This window comes from Saccostrea cucullata, unplaced genomic scaffold, assembly GCF_032062105.1.
Source record: "Saccostrea cucullata isolate Sc308-1 unplaced genomic scaffold, CSIRO_AGI_Scuc_v1 ctg220, whole genome shotgun sequence".
Classification (NCBI taxonomy): Eukaryota; Metazoa; Mollusca; class Bivalvia; order Ostreida; family Ostreidae; genus Saccostrea; species Saccostrea cuccullata.
The window spans coordinates 275,034-290,876 of record NW_026931323.1 but is presented as its reverse complement, the minus strand read 5'-3'; the positions used below and the strand labels follow the sequence as shown (position 1 = coordinate 290,876).

Below are 15,843 nucleotides of genomic sequence, written 5' to 3'. Positions count from 1 at the left end.
AATTTTATTGTCTAGTCTATGGTAAATTAGAAACGAAGAAATTCATGTAGATGCATATACACAACTCATAAAACAACGTTTTGTGACTGAAATACATTGAGTAGTTTTATACTCATGAAATTCTTTATATCTCTACATGACTTAAATGTATTTTGTCTTGTACGAAATTTTGATTGCCTTGTATTTTTAAGTGTTTTGTAATTATTTTTAAATTGATTGATTTGTGCTTAAATCAATCGATGTCCCTTGCCGGTGTGCTTGGTCTTTACTGTAAATGTCTGTCGTTCCAATTTATCTGTACACTGAATGTATTTTATATCGGTTTTATGGCTGCTGAGACAGGCCCACAAATTCATCTCTATGTATTAAGGCACCTGGTCCCATAATTCCAGACGTCCATGATTAAACTAGTTTCAATATACACTATATATAAGCTAATAAAAGAAGTATTCACCAGACAATTGTAGATTGCAATAACCTTTCGCCTACATTTTCAATTACGTTACATATACAGGGACAATATATCAAAATTTTCTAAAACTGAATTTATATTTAACATCTGTTAAGTGCAATGGAGAGAATTCAATTTTATGGTAATACATTCTTTCCAAAGGCTTGAATCATAGGTCATGAATACAAATGGTTTTTTAAACACAAATCATACAAATAAGAAATAAAATACACAAAGACAAAACGATTAATCTATTTTAAAATCTTTTAATGATAAAAAAAATTCGGATTAAAGCTAATTTCAAACGTGCGAGGGAATACATTGTCTGTCTTTGCATCATTCCCAGTGAGATTTGGAATTTAAAAAGGATAAATAAAAGAAAACACATATACAAAATAATTAGACTGAAAATTCAAAATTGGAAGTTTGGTCGCGCTAAAGATTAATTAGTTGAGTCTTTAGGTGGAACCTAATTAGACGTTGTCTGTGAAATGTGCTTCAGTGGAGGACTAGTCCAAGATGATTAATGCCGCTATAAAATAAATCTGACATAACTAGTTTTGTTTTATTTAGAATAAGTTGACATAAATCTTTGTCAGTTTTGTAACTTCTCAAATTTCACAATTTTTTTTCATTACAAGGAAATGACCTTGACAACAAAACAGAGAACATGGAGTAAAAATGTTTATTTGTTTTTGACACAGCTAATCAACAGAATGGTTTACTGAAAATGGATTTAATTTGTACGAAAACTTGTTGGTTAAGGTGAGTGTTTATTCATATTTATTTGTGTTTTAAAATAATTTTTCCCTTTAAAATCATGAAAATTGCTGTGTAGAAATATTACATATATTATATATATCAAAGTTCTCCTGTTTGCTAACTCTTAATGATCCTTACAAATTACAAAAAATAGATTGATATATTTTGTTTCCAAAGTTTTATTCATGGACATTTAAGATATCTATTAGCTGAGGTTAATTTTTATAGAGGAACGATTGATTAGTGGATGTCGTTATAACGTCTGATATAGAAATGCATTTGTGAAGAATCATTCTTGTGAGATTTCAAGGTCATTTTTACTACGCAAATTGTTGTTCGTGTACTTTTTTGGTGAACTATTCATGAACCAAGGTCTAGAAATTATTTTGCGATTGTTTTAAAAAAGCCGTGTCATACATTCTATCTTTAAAGCATACAAAACTGGAGGAACTGCTCACCAAATGATACCCCCTGCCACCCATAGAAATATAAAAGCAGTGTCCATGTTTTGCCATAAGAAACCCCAAATATGTGTCGGATCAAAAATTAAAATAGTAGGTGCACAAAGGCAATATGTAATTAAGATTCTATGAAAGTCTCATCAAATTTCAATCAATGGTATGGGAGGAGTTGCGGATAAGAGATGGTTATCCCAAAGCGCAACGGACGGACGGACATCCCGATTACTATATACTCTCCTACTTTTCAAGGGGGAGGGGGGGTATAAAAATATATATCAAAATTATTTCGTTAATTCATTAATGTTTGTGACAGGTTTATATTTATTATTTTTTTCTATACATTGTAGTACACAAATAACGGGTTAATCAAGCAAATGAAATTCAACAAAATCATTTCGCTTCTTTTGTTATTTTGTTGAATATTTAAAAAATATTATATTAGAGAAAGTTACAAGAATAGATATATCAGATATTCTGGCATATATGAAAGAAACTAATTATTCATAGATATTCTGTGGTATAGAGATAGCAAATAATAGGGTCATTATTTCTTATGGGGGATTATTGCTATTAATAAGATTTGTTTTCATTGAATGCTTGAAAAGCTGGAGGGTATATATTAATCGGAATGCCTGTCTGTTCTTACGTTCGTCCGTCCTTCTGTTACGCTCTGCGGTATACATCTCCTATCCGCAACTCCTCTCAAACCACTGATTGAAATTTGATAAGACTCACAGAATCTTTGTTAAATATTACATTGCCATTGTGCACATCCTATTTTTTCTATTTGATCCGACACATATTTTGGGTTTCTCATTGTAAAACATGGACACTGCTTTTATATTCATACGGGGGGATATCATTAATGAGCTAATTGCTCAAAGCACCTCTAGATTTCACGTATAAAAAGTATGCAAATGAAATAAAAAACAGTTAAGAGAGTTTTGTCGCTTAAAAGAAGTCAGCGTTTCGAAATCAGTTAAAAATGTAGGGATGTATCATATGTGAAAAGTTGGTCTTAAACTCTATTTGACGGGATTTAAAATCAAATTTTTATGATGTTTGTTAATAATAAACTCTTATTCATGTAAAATATGTGCTTGTAAAACACAATAATATCACGAACCCTTCACCTGGCGTCGGAATTTCATAAATATTATGGATTCTTTGAAGATCACTCCAGAGGATGGACCAGATATGAAAAGATAGACGTTGACACTTTGTCAGCATGGATTAAATGTATCAGTTCTAAGTTTAATTCACGTATTAAAAGATTGAGGGGCAATATGTATACCATCTATCCTTGTGTATTCAATAATCAAGAAGTGAAAAAAGAATTAGATAGTTTATATGATCAGTTCGTACTGATCCCTGCTGACAAAGCAGGTAATAACATTGTCTTCGTTTGAAAGGCTCATGATCTAAATATATTCTAGAAGAACTTGGATTTCATTCTACAAGTAGTAATTCAACTTATAATCATAGTTCCCTTTCAATGGAAGAAATTCTCTCTCTCTTACGTAATTTTTGAATATTTTTGATATCCCAAAGAACAAAAATGAATTTGAACTACCATGTATAAGGGATGGGGTAAATTACATAGTAAAGTAATTAATGAAATTACAGTTACTTTCCCAAAACCTTCAATTAAATTACCATTACCATTACATGGATTTTGAAATGTAATTGATCAAATTACAATTACTTTACAAGTGTAATCAATTAAATTATAAATTACATTCAAGAAAACTTGTAGCTGCAGAACTGTTGCTCTCCGAATTTTTTTCGGAGAGCTACAGTTCTGCACTAGAAAACATGTATTAAAGTAAATAGTCATGTACATATATATGTACATTCCGTTATTTATATCAGATTATTTTACAACATTTCTTTAAAATTAATATTATTAAAATCTTCATTTACAACTTTCGATTACTGTGTCCCCTAACTATATCTATTAGATTTGAAGATTTTCCTGTCACGCTGAAGATTCTTTCCACTGAGGAATTTGTGAGAGGAATACATACATGTGATGTAGATAATGACTAGTAGAGAGTTTACTCATGTTTTAACTGTGTGTTAAAAATTTGGAATCATTTTTAAACTTTCCCATAAATTTAAAGATGCTTTTTGCCTTAATATTTCCTTATTTCAGCATTATAAGCTATATTTCAAATTGTGGGTATTTGACTTAATATTCTGTGCCCAACTACAATTTATAGTCAAAGTGTGTGTATGAAAATACCAACAGACAAAATCAAAATGTGTGAAAAATGTCTATTTAGGAATTATTACATGATCGCATGGCACTAATTAGCACCTGTTAATAACTTCTAACACAAGCTGAAGATATGGCAAACAAAGGATTAGAAGCCATTGGACTACTTATTTTTATAGGGATTAATAACTAAAAATCAAAATATGAATTTTATTTGTACACTTTACAAAGATTAATTTGATTTGAAAGTCTTTTAAGAAAATGAAAAAGGGCATTATATTTAAACAGCAATTTACTTAAAAAGGGAAATATGACTATGTTAAAATTCTTTTTAAGTTATTTTACTATCAATATATTTGGTCAAGAAGATTAGTTAACCTTAAATAATGTTTATGAGATTAAGGGAGAGGGGACTAATTTTTCATTTATTTAAAATTAGTGTAATTGAATGTAATTGAAAAGTAATTGTGAATTACATGCCTTATTGGAAAGTAATTAATTAAATTACAATTACTTGTAATTGAACATTTAGCCAATTACACATTACTTTCCATTACATCGAAATTTGTAATTAATTACAGTCAATTACCATTGCACATTACCATTACCCCATCCCTGCCATGTATATATTGGATTCCGAAACTTCATAAGAATCCTTACAAACACGGGTTCCAGTAAATGTTCAACCAAGCCTCTTTCTTTACTACACACTAAGATATTAAAAGCTGTGAAGGAGAAACTTCAAGAGTATTGCGCAACAATATATACAAGAAGTTGTGTGAATCAGATGTGGATACTCAAAAATTCCAAGGAACTTTTGGACCATTTGAAATCATGAGATTTCACCAAAATCAACAGCTTAAAAACTTAAGACTTTTCAACTTTATACACAAACATTCCCCACGATAAATTAAAGTCCAGGCTTTTTGATATCATTGACATCTGCTTTTTCAATAAAAATGGAACTCGTTAATCTACTTACCTAGTCATTGCAAACTTATTTTGGTATAAAAACGTTCTGATTGAACACACAAGTACTCTGAAGTTGACATAAAAAGATACTTGAGTTTCTGATTGACAATATCTATGTCGTTTTTGGAGACCAGGTCTTCCAGAATCTATTAGAATTTCCATAGGGTACCAATTACGCCCCGTTATGAGCAGACCTATTTTTGTATTCATATGAAGCACATGTTTTGAAAAACGCTCGCTGTGACCTTCAACTCGACATTAAGATAACTCGACGACGTATTGTCAATTAATAATGGTAATACATAACAAATCATAAGTCGATACGACATATCCTGGTCAGCTTGAGATGAAAGATACCACGGAGTCTGACACATCTGTTTCATATTTGGATATTTTACTTGAAAAAGAAGACGTTAATGGTAATCTAACAACCAAGCTCTATGATAAACGTAATGACTTTTCTATCGTCAAGTTCCCCTACTTATGCAGCAATAGACCTTCATCATCTGCATACGTTGTTTATATATCTCAGTTGATTCGATGGCAAGAACAAGCTCTACTTAGGAAAAGTTTCTAAAACGAGGTAAATTATTGATAAACATTGATGAAACAAGAATTTCAGGTGTCTCGTTTAAAGTCATCATTTTGTAAGTTCTTTGGTCGATCCAATGACCTTGTCAACAAATACAATTTATCATTAAGTCAAAAGCTGACTGACGTTTCTCATAATAAGTGTCAGTCTATTATTTATACACTGAAAAGACAACGGATTTTTCCGTTATTTCTCGATCATGACAAAAAGCAAACGGCGGCTGTGATCGGTCGGCAGGGGATGCTCACTCCTCCATGGCACCCACCTGATCCTACCTCTGATGTTTTGGAGGTCCGTGTTTGCTCGGCTCCTTTTTTGTATTGCTTTATAGACTTTTGGTCTTAAATACTGTTTGTAATCTCTATTTGTTTCATTGTTATTGAAAGATGAAGATAACGAGGGTATCAACTAAAAAATTAATGATCAATAAAATTTAATCAAAAAAAAAAAAAAAAAAAAAAAAAAAAACAACAAAAAAAAAAACATTGAAAGACCAATAACAACATAAGAGGTCCGATAAGATAAACCAAGATAAGGAGCAGCAAACATCAAATGTCAATCTTTGTTCAAACCATATTATAAAAAGTATTATAAAAATATTTCTTCATAGGTCTTCTAAAAAGGTCCTGAGGAAGAAAAGAATAAAATTATATTAAACAACAACAACAAAAATAGTAATATAATGCGATGAATAATTTATAGATAATGCTCCTGCATATTCTATCGAAGAAGCACCGTGGACTAGAAAAACAATCAGAAAGTAACAGTTTCTAATTGCCATGAGACGAAGCATTATTTCCAAGATTAAAAAGATAGATCAAGGTATAAAAGATTTAATATAGGCTCTTACGAAGATGCAAGCCGATACGCAAATAATTTGTTTTAATGGTAAATGAGAAATCAAAAGTCATTTGTTAGTAGGGCAGAAGACATGATCGTTAAAAATTTAATACCAAGAACATCAAATTGCTTCAAATGAATTAGAACTTCGTGTATGCGCCTACATGTATACTTTTCTTTAGCATAAGTATATGAAATTGAAGCTTTTCAAATTTGTGCTAGAAATGTGTAATAATAAATTTAATGCAAAATACCCAGAGATTAATTCAAAATATTACTATCAGAATTTTCCAAAATTTCTCATATTTTGTAAAATAAAGTGACATAATGACAGGAAAAGGCATGAAATTAAAATTCTGTGAAACATGCATCTTTTTGTCAACGTAGATTGCTAAATTTTCATATATTTGTTAAATTATGAAAAATAATTTTCTATACAACCCTAAAATCTCCAGAAAAGGCAATCTATACATATTTTAAGGGATATTTTAAAGCAGATATTACCAAATAGTGCCTTGTGAAATATTTGATCTCGACATAAATTTATCAAAGAGTCTGACAAGTCCGTTTTTTATTTGGATTAAGAACAGACAAAATGCCTTCAAAGCGACAACCTATATAACATGATATGACGTCAACTATCCTGTCGATAACATCCCTTATTTACGTAAAATATGTCATTATCGCCAACGTATGGGGTTGATAGGGAATGCTTGGTTCTTAGTTGATTCGATAGGCAAGATAATAATTTATTTACAAACAAGAAAAATAATTTTGCCTTAAGTCATCATTTAACAAATGATATGGTCGATATCACGACCTTATGAACAAAAACAATCTGTTTTTAAGTCGAATTTTGACTGCAAATTTTCATAAAATTTGTAGTCGCACCATTGTCAGATAAAGCTTCTACTCGGCACTTAAGGCCATTGAGCATGGAAGGACCTTTTTCGTGCCAGCACTTATTGCGACACGTGACCTCGGTTTATACGGTCTCCACGTCACACAGTGTATCAACTCCTTATTTCTCGACTAGTAAAATTTCAGAAATTCAAGAATTCATTTTTTTAAAACAACTTACCATTTTATAAAACTGATTTCAACCGATCGGTAGACGTCGCATAAGTATGATTGCGACGTTAAAATAAAGTGCAGTTCTTTCGCAGAGGTTCATAAAATGTGTTATACAAGCGAACGTATACAATAGAAGCTCTTGAAATTTAAAACGTTGAAATTTGAAAAAAAAAAATCCTTTTTCCATCAGGAAAAGGGAAAAAATCATTAATGAATAACATTTTGATATGCCCCCTCCGGAAAGTATAATATAAACCGTTTTTCTTACATACAATGTTCAATATTTTACCGGAATTTTAATGACATAATTTGTGCATAAAGTCTATTGAAGTGTTTTGTATAGTTTGGTTTGAATGCAAACAATTGGCATTTCTCCACATGATTTTCCTATTGTGGGACGTAGAGACTGGTTCTTCGGATGAGACCGTATATACCGAGGTCCCGTGTCGCAGTAGGTGCTGGCATGAAAAAGATCCCTCCCTGCTCAATGGCCCTGAGTGCCGAGATTAGGACAAAATTTGCAGCTCTCCACCGGCAAGTGGTGGCGTCTCCATATAAGTAAAAAATTGTCGAGAGGTAGGTTAAACAAAATACAATCAATCAATCATTCAATCAATCAATGTATCAATCTATCCATATAATTTTATAATTAATTTACTTGTGTTTTGAGACTGTCCCCTAGATTAAGTAGACGGTATGTTCTACCTTGAATTTGCAGGTACACTAAAGTCAATGTACATGTAAGTTATATATGCGATAAAACTAAACAATTTTTCTATTGTAGCCCCCCCCCCCCCAAAAAAAAACAACCACCAGTCGGCTCCTAACAGTAATAAAATAAGGAGTTGTACTTGTTGTTTAGAAGCAAATTAGCATTACAAAACAAATATTAATGGATGATTTTCCGTTCTTTATTGCTATATTCGCGTTGAGGGCGTTATAATCAATCCTTAACATAAAAGTACAATATATAACACAGCGCGGATATAATGAATAATACATTTTCTTCATTGTTTTTGCCATACATACGTGATTGCATTTAAATCAAGTGTTTAGAGATTTATGAATTTTAAGTGACTTAAAATATGCAAAACATTTGATTTCCTATTCTATAACTTTATGTGTGGGAATAATAGTAAGTTTCAGTGTACCTATGCAAGCATAGTAATGGATAACGTCTAGTCAATGTTCCATCTTTTATTGTCCTATGCGTCCAATTCCATACCTTCAAGTTATTTCATTGTAGCTGTTGAAATGTAATTGGATAACTTCTTGTTTTTTTCTTTGTAGCAGTGGAGTGAAGTTTGATTAACTTCCGGAATGTCACCTTTAATTTTTGTTACGTTTATGGTTTTGTGGTTCAAAGTGGGGGATATGAATGAACAGAATTATACAGAGCTGGGGCAGAGCGTGATCGATCAATGTCAAGCCAGGTGTCATCTCAAGGTAACTGATTATATATTAATCAGTACTTATATAATGTCAAAGTCACTTGATAATGTATAAATTTTTACTTATATAATGCAAGGTAACTTGATTACTTACAAATTACTTATATTATGTAAAGGGAACTTGATTATATATCAGTCATTACTTATATTATGTCAACTGAAGTTAACTTGATAATGTATAAATTATTACTTATATTATGTCAAGGTAACTTAATAACGTAAAAAATGTTTCTTATATTATGTCAGTATAACTTGAATATATATCAACTAATAGTATTATTTATGTTATGTCAAAATGACCTGTTTGTATAAATATTATGACTCGTATATGTCAAGGTTACTTTATAATATATAAATCATTTCTTATATTAAATGATGTCAATGTATTTTAATTGTTGAAACAGAACGACACTTATATATAAATTGAATTACTTAATACATATATTTACCAATGACCTTACATGTATATGGCATAACGCTATGTAATTAACAGAAATTGCATAAGGTTTATATCTCTCTGTTGATTCGATACGCAAGAGCATGCTCTACGTGTGAACAATTTCTAAAACAAAGTAGCTTATTAGCAGAAAGATTGTTCACCATGCACGAATATCAGCAGTCTCGTTTAAAGTCACCAATTTTTAATTTCTATGGTCGATACAATAATACAGTTTTTCATGGAGTAACTAACTTTTAGTCCAATATTTACACACTGAATTACCGACGGATTTTTCCGCTATCTCCCGATCATGACAAGGAGCACATGAAGTGTGTGACCTATCGCCAGGGGGTGCTCACTCCTCCATGACACCTGATCCCACCGGTGATGTTATGAAGGTCCGTGTTTGCTCTGCTCCTATTTAAGAATTGTTTTATGGATTTTTGTGCTTGAATACTGTTCGTTATCTCCATAAATTTCATACCCCAAGAATTGCTCAATCCTGTATTGCACTCAGTTCCACCTCTGATGTTTTATTGGTAAACGTTTAGTCTAGTCTGCTCCCCATTTGTATTGTTACAATAGACTTTGGTGCATGGTCTACATGTAATCAAGTTAATTACTGCTTCAAATTAGTATCCCTTTCAAATTAAAATAAAATTAGCTTTGTTTTGTCTTGGTCTAGAAGAATATAAGAGAGGTTAATTCTTAAAGAATTTGTGCACACCTATAATGACCTTCTAAATTTAAAACAGCTAATTTTATTTCAGCATTTCAAAAGAAAATCGACTATCCCAGTTAGAGTCGATTTGAAATTTATAGATCTGACAGTCTAATTGATGTATGTATTAAAATGATGACTGTATACTTCTTTTTGCTGTGTAATAATTCCAAACCTTTCCACGAAAATCTTTCATACTTTAATCTCTTTAACTGGGGCTGAAAAAGGAACGATGTATGTGTAAGCACACATTTTCACATACATCCAATGTTTAAAATCTCATAACATTTATATAAAAAAACATATCATTCTTGTATTTTTTACACTATAGAAATCTATTAGAATACCGTATTTATTTAAGTCAGCAACTGCATGAGAAACTCATTTCTTATTCCAAGCAAATGTAAAAAAAAAGACAGAAATAGGCCTCTTTTTAATTAATCTTTTGAAGCATAACGACCTCTGAACATAACTCTTTTTTTTCGAGAAAATGTGTGTATCTTCACGTGTTATTTAGGGCATGTTTTTATGAAAAAAAAAAAAATAGAAATTCTTTTTAAATGGCACACATTTTCCAGAAGTGGATTGTCTACATTTTTGTGAAATGTTCCTTGTGTTTTAAAGGTGAATGACCGACAACACAAATTGCAAAGACACAACAATAGAAATTTGTTTCTATTTTTTTTATGATTAATTTTACGAAAGAATAACTTTGACAGATTACGTTTTCTATAGTAATCTACAACGAGTACTTCAACCATTCCACCTCTTCATTTTTTTTTTTAATTTACTTTTACTTTTAATGTTTGAACAATATGTATGAGGAGGAAATTAAATTAGGTTTGTTTGTTATTTTTCGTCCCTCTAAAGGTTTTTGCACTCTTATTAAAGAAATTAAACTTTAAAGATCAAAGTATCTTGTTCATTGAAATCAGAAACGTGGAAAAAGATTTTGAGGTCTCATCCGGAAGATAAAAAAAATATTCTAAAATGCCAAGCGCTTGAAAATTGAACAGGTACCAATGTATCATAAATATATTTTTTTATTAAACGCACAACTTTCCGAAAAAGGAGGATAAGTTCAACCGACAGATCTACATTGTTCTGCCAGAAAACTGAACACCCAGAAATGCTCACATTCTGTTACGTAAAAGAAAAGGAAAATTTATATGTTGACAGTCGTAACCTGTTTTATAATTTATTAGCAGAATTGTACAACAAATCTCACCAGTAGGTCCGTCAACCTCAAACCATAGATTTCCTCGACAAGGTCAAATTTAGACGTCCATTTATAATTTTGTAAAATTAATATGACTTTTAAATTGGATAAAAACCATGGCTATTTATATCAAATTTAATTTTGTATAGAAGCTACTATATATGATGATAAGTTAATCAAGAATATCATGCTTAAAAATTTCGCTTATGTTATTTTAGTGAAAATAGATGAAACTAACAAAACTGAATTCTTTGTCATAAATTCTTAAAATTTAATTGATGACCCCTTTTTTTTTTCTTGAAAACCTTTTTATAGTTTGTTTTTATCACGCAATCTAGTATCCCTTGTGCTCTTTAAGTACATAACAATATTGCTTTGTCCTTCAAATGTTCTTTGTGTAAGTATAATTTGTAAAATCAGATTTAAAATACATTTTGCTATACTTCAAAACTTTTTCTGGTCTTTTATGATCATGAATGCTAGAATAGTTATGCGTAGCATACTTGTTGCGTCTTTTAAATATTCTTTGCATAAGGACAATTTGTTTAGATTAGACTTAAATCATCTTTAGCTAAAAATGAAATTTTTTAAACGATATGTTTTTTTTAATTGCTTTTTACACTTTGATTCTAAGGAAGAGGAATATTAATTTTCATAATCTATTCGACATCTCCCTATTCAGTGTATGACCAGAGGATGATAAACTTGCCTTGTTCTAACATCATGATGATAAAGATCATCTAAACAATAATTGACATCAATCTTGCATGAATTCATATGTAAAGCATATGGAACAAGGGAAAAAGCTTGTTATATACAATATATCACTTTTACCTGCATTTTGCTATGCAAAGACTACATATCAAAGCTCAAAGCCTTTAAGAGAACGAATTTCTTTTGTCATTGTAGTTTTACTTTCATATATTTTTTTAATTTATGGTTTTCTTTCACAATCACGAAATTGTAATTATTTGTTTTAGAATATCAAAGAAACTGGAGATTACAACTGTAATTCAATGAATTGTAAACAGGTAGGAAATTAAAATATATCTTTATCAGGGCTGTTTCAAAAGGTAAATAAAAAACTTTGACGTAATGACTGAAAATTTCCGATTTTTTCCCCAGGCAAATTGCAATTTTCCCAAACTTAAATATTTCTTAACATGAAATAAAATAAATGAACGGAATATTCACATTATCTTCAGTTTGACAATACTACAAAAACATTGAAGATTTAAATGTCCTCCAACGCCATGACTTTCTTTTGCTGTTATAGTTTGCTTTTGTTTTAGTGTCTAAAACCATGCTTCTTCACAGAAAAGGAAAAAGAGCGTTGTCAAATGGAATGTGTAAGTAATAAGGACCACATTCCGGATTCTAAAGTAACTATAATCAATTATTCGAAGAATTGGCAAACAGTGGTATTAAAGTCCAATCATTTCCATTTTCTCTCAGCGTTATTTTTCCATTTTTTAACTTGCCCCAACTTCCGATGATATTAGATGTAGTTGTGTGCTTTGCTCTTGATGTTTTGTTCTTTACATGAACTTTTGAGTTGAATTACTGTTCGATCGATATCTCTATATTTTTTTTAGAAAAATGAACATAGAGACTGTATTTTAATCTGCCTCTTCATGGAAACTGCATCAGATAATAAAAGTTTTCCTAAACCAGGTTTGTATCATACAAGCAATAAATTTTAGATGGTAAAGTAAACATTTCCAGTTTCCTTAATCTAGGCCAAAAAGGTGTCGCCCTTGTGTTTAAAAGATTTTGTCTTCATCCCATCCCATGCATATACATAAAGAAGTATAATACTTTGAAATCGAAAAGAAAAATTGTTTTGGAAAATAAATGTTGTCTATATTTTGACTTTAATGAAAGCTCATAAACAAATTAGGACTACTTGAACTGTTTTTTTTTCTCAGTAAAAGAACATAAAAAGTGAAAAAATGTAAAAAATTCTTCAATGAACTTTTAGGTACGCTGAAACATGTTGCTTTGCAGACATGTCGAGTTAATATTCCTGCTTATGGAAACCAATCTGGAACGTTTAACATCTCTCTCAGATGGTCTTTAGAAAATGCCAGTGGAGATTTTATAGAATACACAGTTTGGAAAAAAGTAAAGCAGCAAGAGGAAGAATATTGGCAGCTTATTTCTGTTGTAAGCATATCATAAAACATAATATTTTATTTGATAAATTAATACTCATGTCTAAAATAACAGGAGAGAGAGAGAGAGAGAGAGAGAGAGAGAGAGAGAGAGAGAGAGAGAGAGAGACAGAGACAGAGAGAGTTTGGATGTTTTCTAAAATGTATTTTGAGAATAATAAGAAATTGACGGCTATATAAGTCAACTATTTATAAATTATCAATTATCACTGCAATGTAATGCTGTGCACTGCTTAATGTCCCAGCATCAGGTACATTTTTATTACACTGGTTTTCAGACAAATGCAACATCATGGAAAATCGAAGATCTTAACCCTGATTTGCTTTACAAATTTAAAGTTATTCCAGTGTTTCATGATGGCATTAACATGATACAATCTACTGAAACCGAATGGATCCAATCATTCAAAGGTAAACCAAGTTCAAAGCATAAATAACCGCTTCACAGTCCATCAAGCTCCTAGCATTGATCTCCAGACAAAGATACCTGAAGAAATTTTTCGTAAATAACACCGATTGAAACTCTGAATTGGATATTGCATTGCGAAAAAGTAAAAAAAATGATTTTGGAAATGGGAATAGCTATATTTGAATTTGCAGGCCAAGCACTTGATAAGCAAGAAAACATTTTCATGAATAAGTTTAATATTCAGCTCATTCAATATAACCTGATTTGAGTTAATACATGATTTACAAACAAGATAAATAGTAACTGTCTGATGTTTCGTACTACAATTTTATGGTTGGAGGCAAGGTTTGTATAGGGCATTAAATCCACCTATACCCAAATGCACCACAGTTAATCCTTCATTTTAATCAAATAATTAGTAATTTATAATATTTTTGCTCTTTCAGTAGTCTGGAAATCTTTAAAGTAATTTAAACGATAAACAGCATGCCTTGTATTTCGAAGCTGTCAAAACTGTTGTCATTGACTTATTTAAAGGGCTATGATAATTCCATGTTTTGTTAGATAATGGTCCATATTCAGTTCACTTACATACAGTAATTATTAAAATGTAAAAAATACAAACTTCTTCAAATCATCTCTATGATTAAAATCGTTTCAATTATCAATTATTTGAAACTTCGAAACTAATTCAGAATCCTTAAAAAGTTTAGCGAAAAGCAGATTCTAGTATATACAAAATGTTAAAAAAAATCATATGGATTGTACTAAATCATTTGAATGTAATGATAATTAAATGGAAAACTTCAATATGTTTTTTAGAACTATTAAATTAATTTCACCATCAAATTAATTTCACCCAAGACTAACAATAAAACAAACAGTAAATCTTCTTGACCTAGCAGCTACATGTACGTTACTAAAGTATGTACTGAGATTCTATAAACAACTATTGATTGGTCTAGTACAGATGTGTTTTTTGTTAAAAAACAATTTATATAATCGAAATGAAAAGTATTATTTCTTATCGGTAATTACTTTGAAGTAGACAACGTCAATCTGTTTGAATGTCCTTTTTTCAACTGAAATTTTGTATTCTAATGAATTAAAATAAATACGTTTTATATTGATTCAGCACACCAGGGCATGTTAAGTTAAACCTTAAAAAGTTACAAAAGTTAAAGGCATCTATAAATGGAGGTCTATGTTTGCTTTACTCCTTCTACTTGTATTGCTTGAATGGACTATTAGCTTCAATACTGTTCGATATCCCCATTCCTCATTAATGTCACATGACTTTGGAAAGTTCCTCTTAAATCAGCTTTTTTTTCTTCTTTTATTGAATACCATGTTTACTCTTTTATCCTTTTTGTTAAAAAGAGTAAAATACAGAAAATTACATAATGGCCTCTTAAAGTTGTTATATTTTTTCTTATTTCACAGCAGATACCAATTTACAGAGCCCACTCTCACTCTCTGTATCGAATGAATCTGTGGACGAGAAATCGGTCAAAGTAAAGTTGTCCTGGGAACCACCCCCTGGTAAGACGTTAATCATACATGTAGCTTATCAAAATTACAATCAAAGATTACGTCACAATTACAATCATACCTTACGTCATAATTACATTTAGATTCTTTATCCCTCAGCTCACTTTAAAAAGTTTCATTATGATTATCCTAAATGTTTCTTTGATACAGAAAAAATTACCTGATCGATCGACAAAGGATTCGCTCAGTGTTTATGCCCTGTTCACATAATTGTATTGTTTATAGATTTCATGATCACCTATTTTCATTTTCACCTCCTCCATGGCACCTGATCCCACCTCTGTTATTTTGGAGGCCCGTGTTTGTTCTGCTCTTATTTTTTTTAATGGACTTTTGATCTTGAATACTGTTCGTTATCTCTATATGTTTCATTGAAAACCTGCAATAATTTTTTCAAGGCTTCATTCAATAACATTTATTAAAATCATTGTCAAAGCTGGCTTCCAATATGTCTATCAATTCTCTATTTTAGATGCATGTAAAAATGTTCGTGGATTTTTGCTAATCCC

General features: G+C 30.7%; 1 protein-coding gene across 4 annotated transcripts in view; it reads left to right on the top strand.

Moving 5' to 3' along the window:
• Nucleotides 1-1,094: 1,094 nt before the first annotated feature.
• The window catches only part of LOC134232184 (tyrosine-protein kinase receptor torso-like), a 31,427-nt gene continuing 16,678 nt past the window's right edge, over nucleotides 1,095-15,843 (top strand). The window contains exons 1-8 of one of the 4 annotated variants that reach the window (XM_062714130.1): nucleotides 1,095-1,216; nucleotides 8,664-8,816; nucleotides 12,181-12,231; nucleotides 12,493-12,582; nucleotides 12,796-12,874; nucleotides 13,182-13,366; nucleotides 13,653-13,785; nucleotides 15,227-15,325. In XM_062714130.1, coding sequence (XP_062570114.1) covers nucleotides 8,691-8,816; nucleotides 12,181-12,231; nucleotides 12,493-12,582; nucleotides 12,796-12,874; nucleotides 13,182-13,366; nucleotides 13,653-13,785; nucleotides 15,227-15,325 — 763 coding nt within the window. In that variant the 5' untranslated portion in view covers nucleotides 1,095-1,216; nucleotides 8,664-8,690. Of the gene's footprint in view, nucleotides 1,217-8,660; nucleotides 8,817-12,180; nucleotides 12,232-12,492; nucleotides 12,583-12,795; nucleotides 12,875-13,181; nucleotides 13,367-13,652; nucleotides 13,786-15,226; nucleotides 15,326-15,843 lie in introns of all 4 variants that reach the window. The other 3 variants (XM_062714132.1, XM_062714131.1, XM_062714129.1) reach the window with 3 other exon arrangements.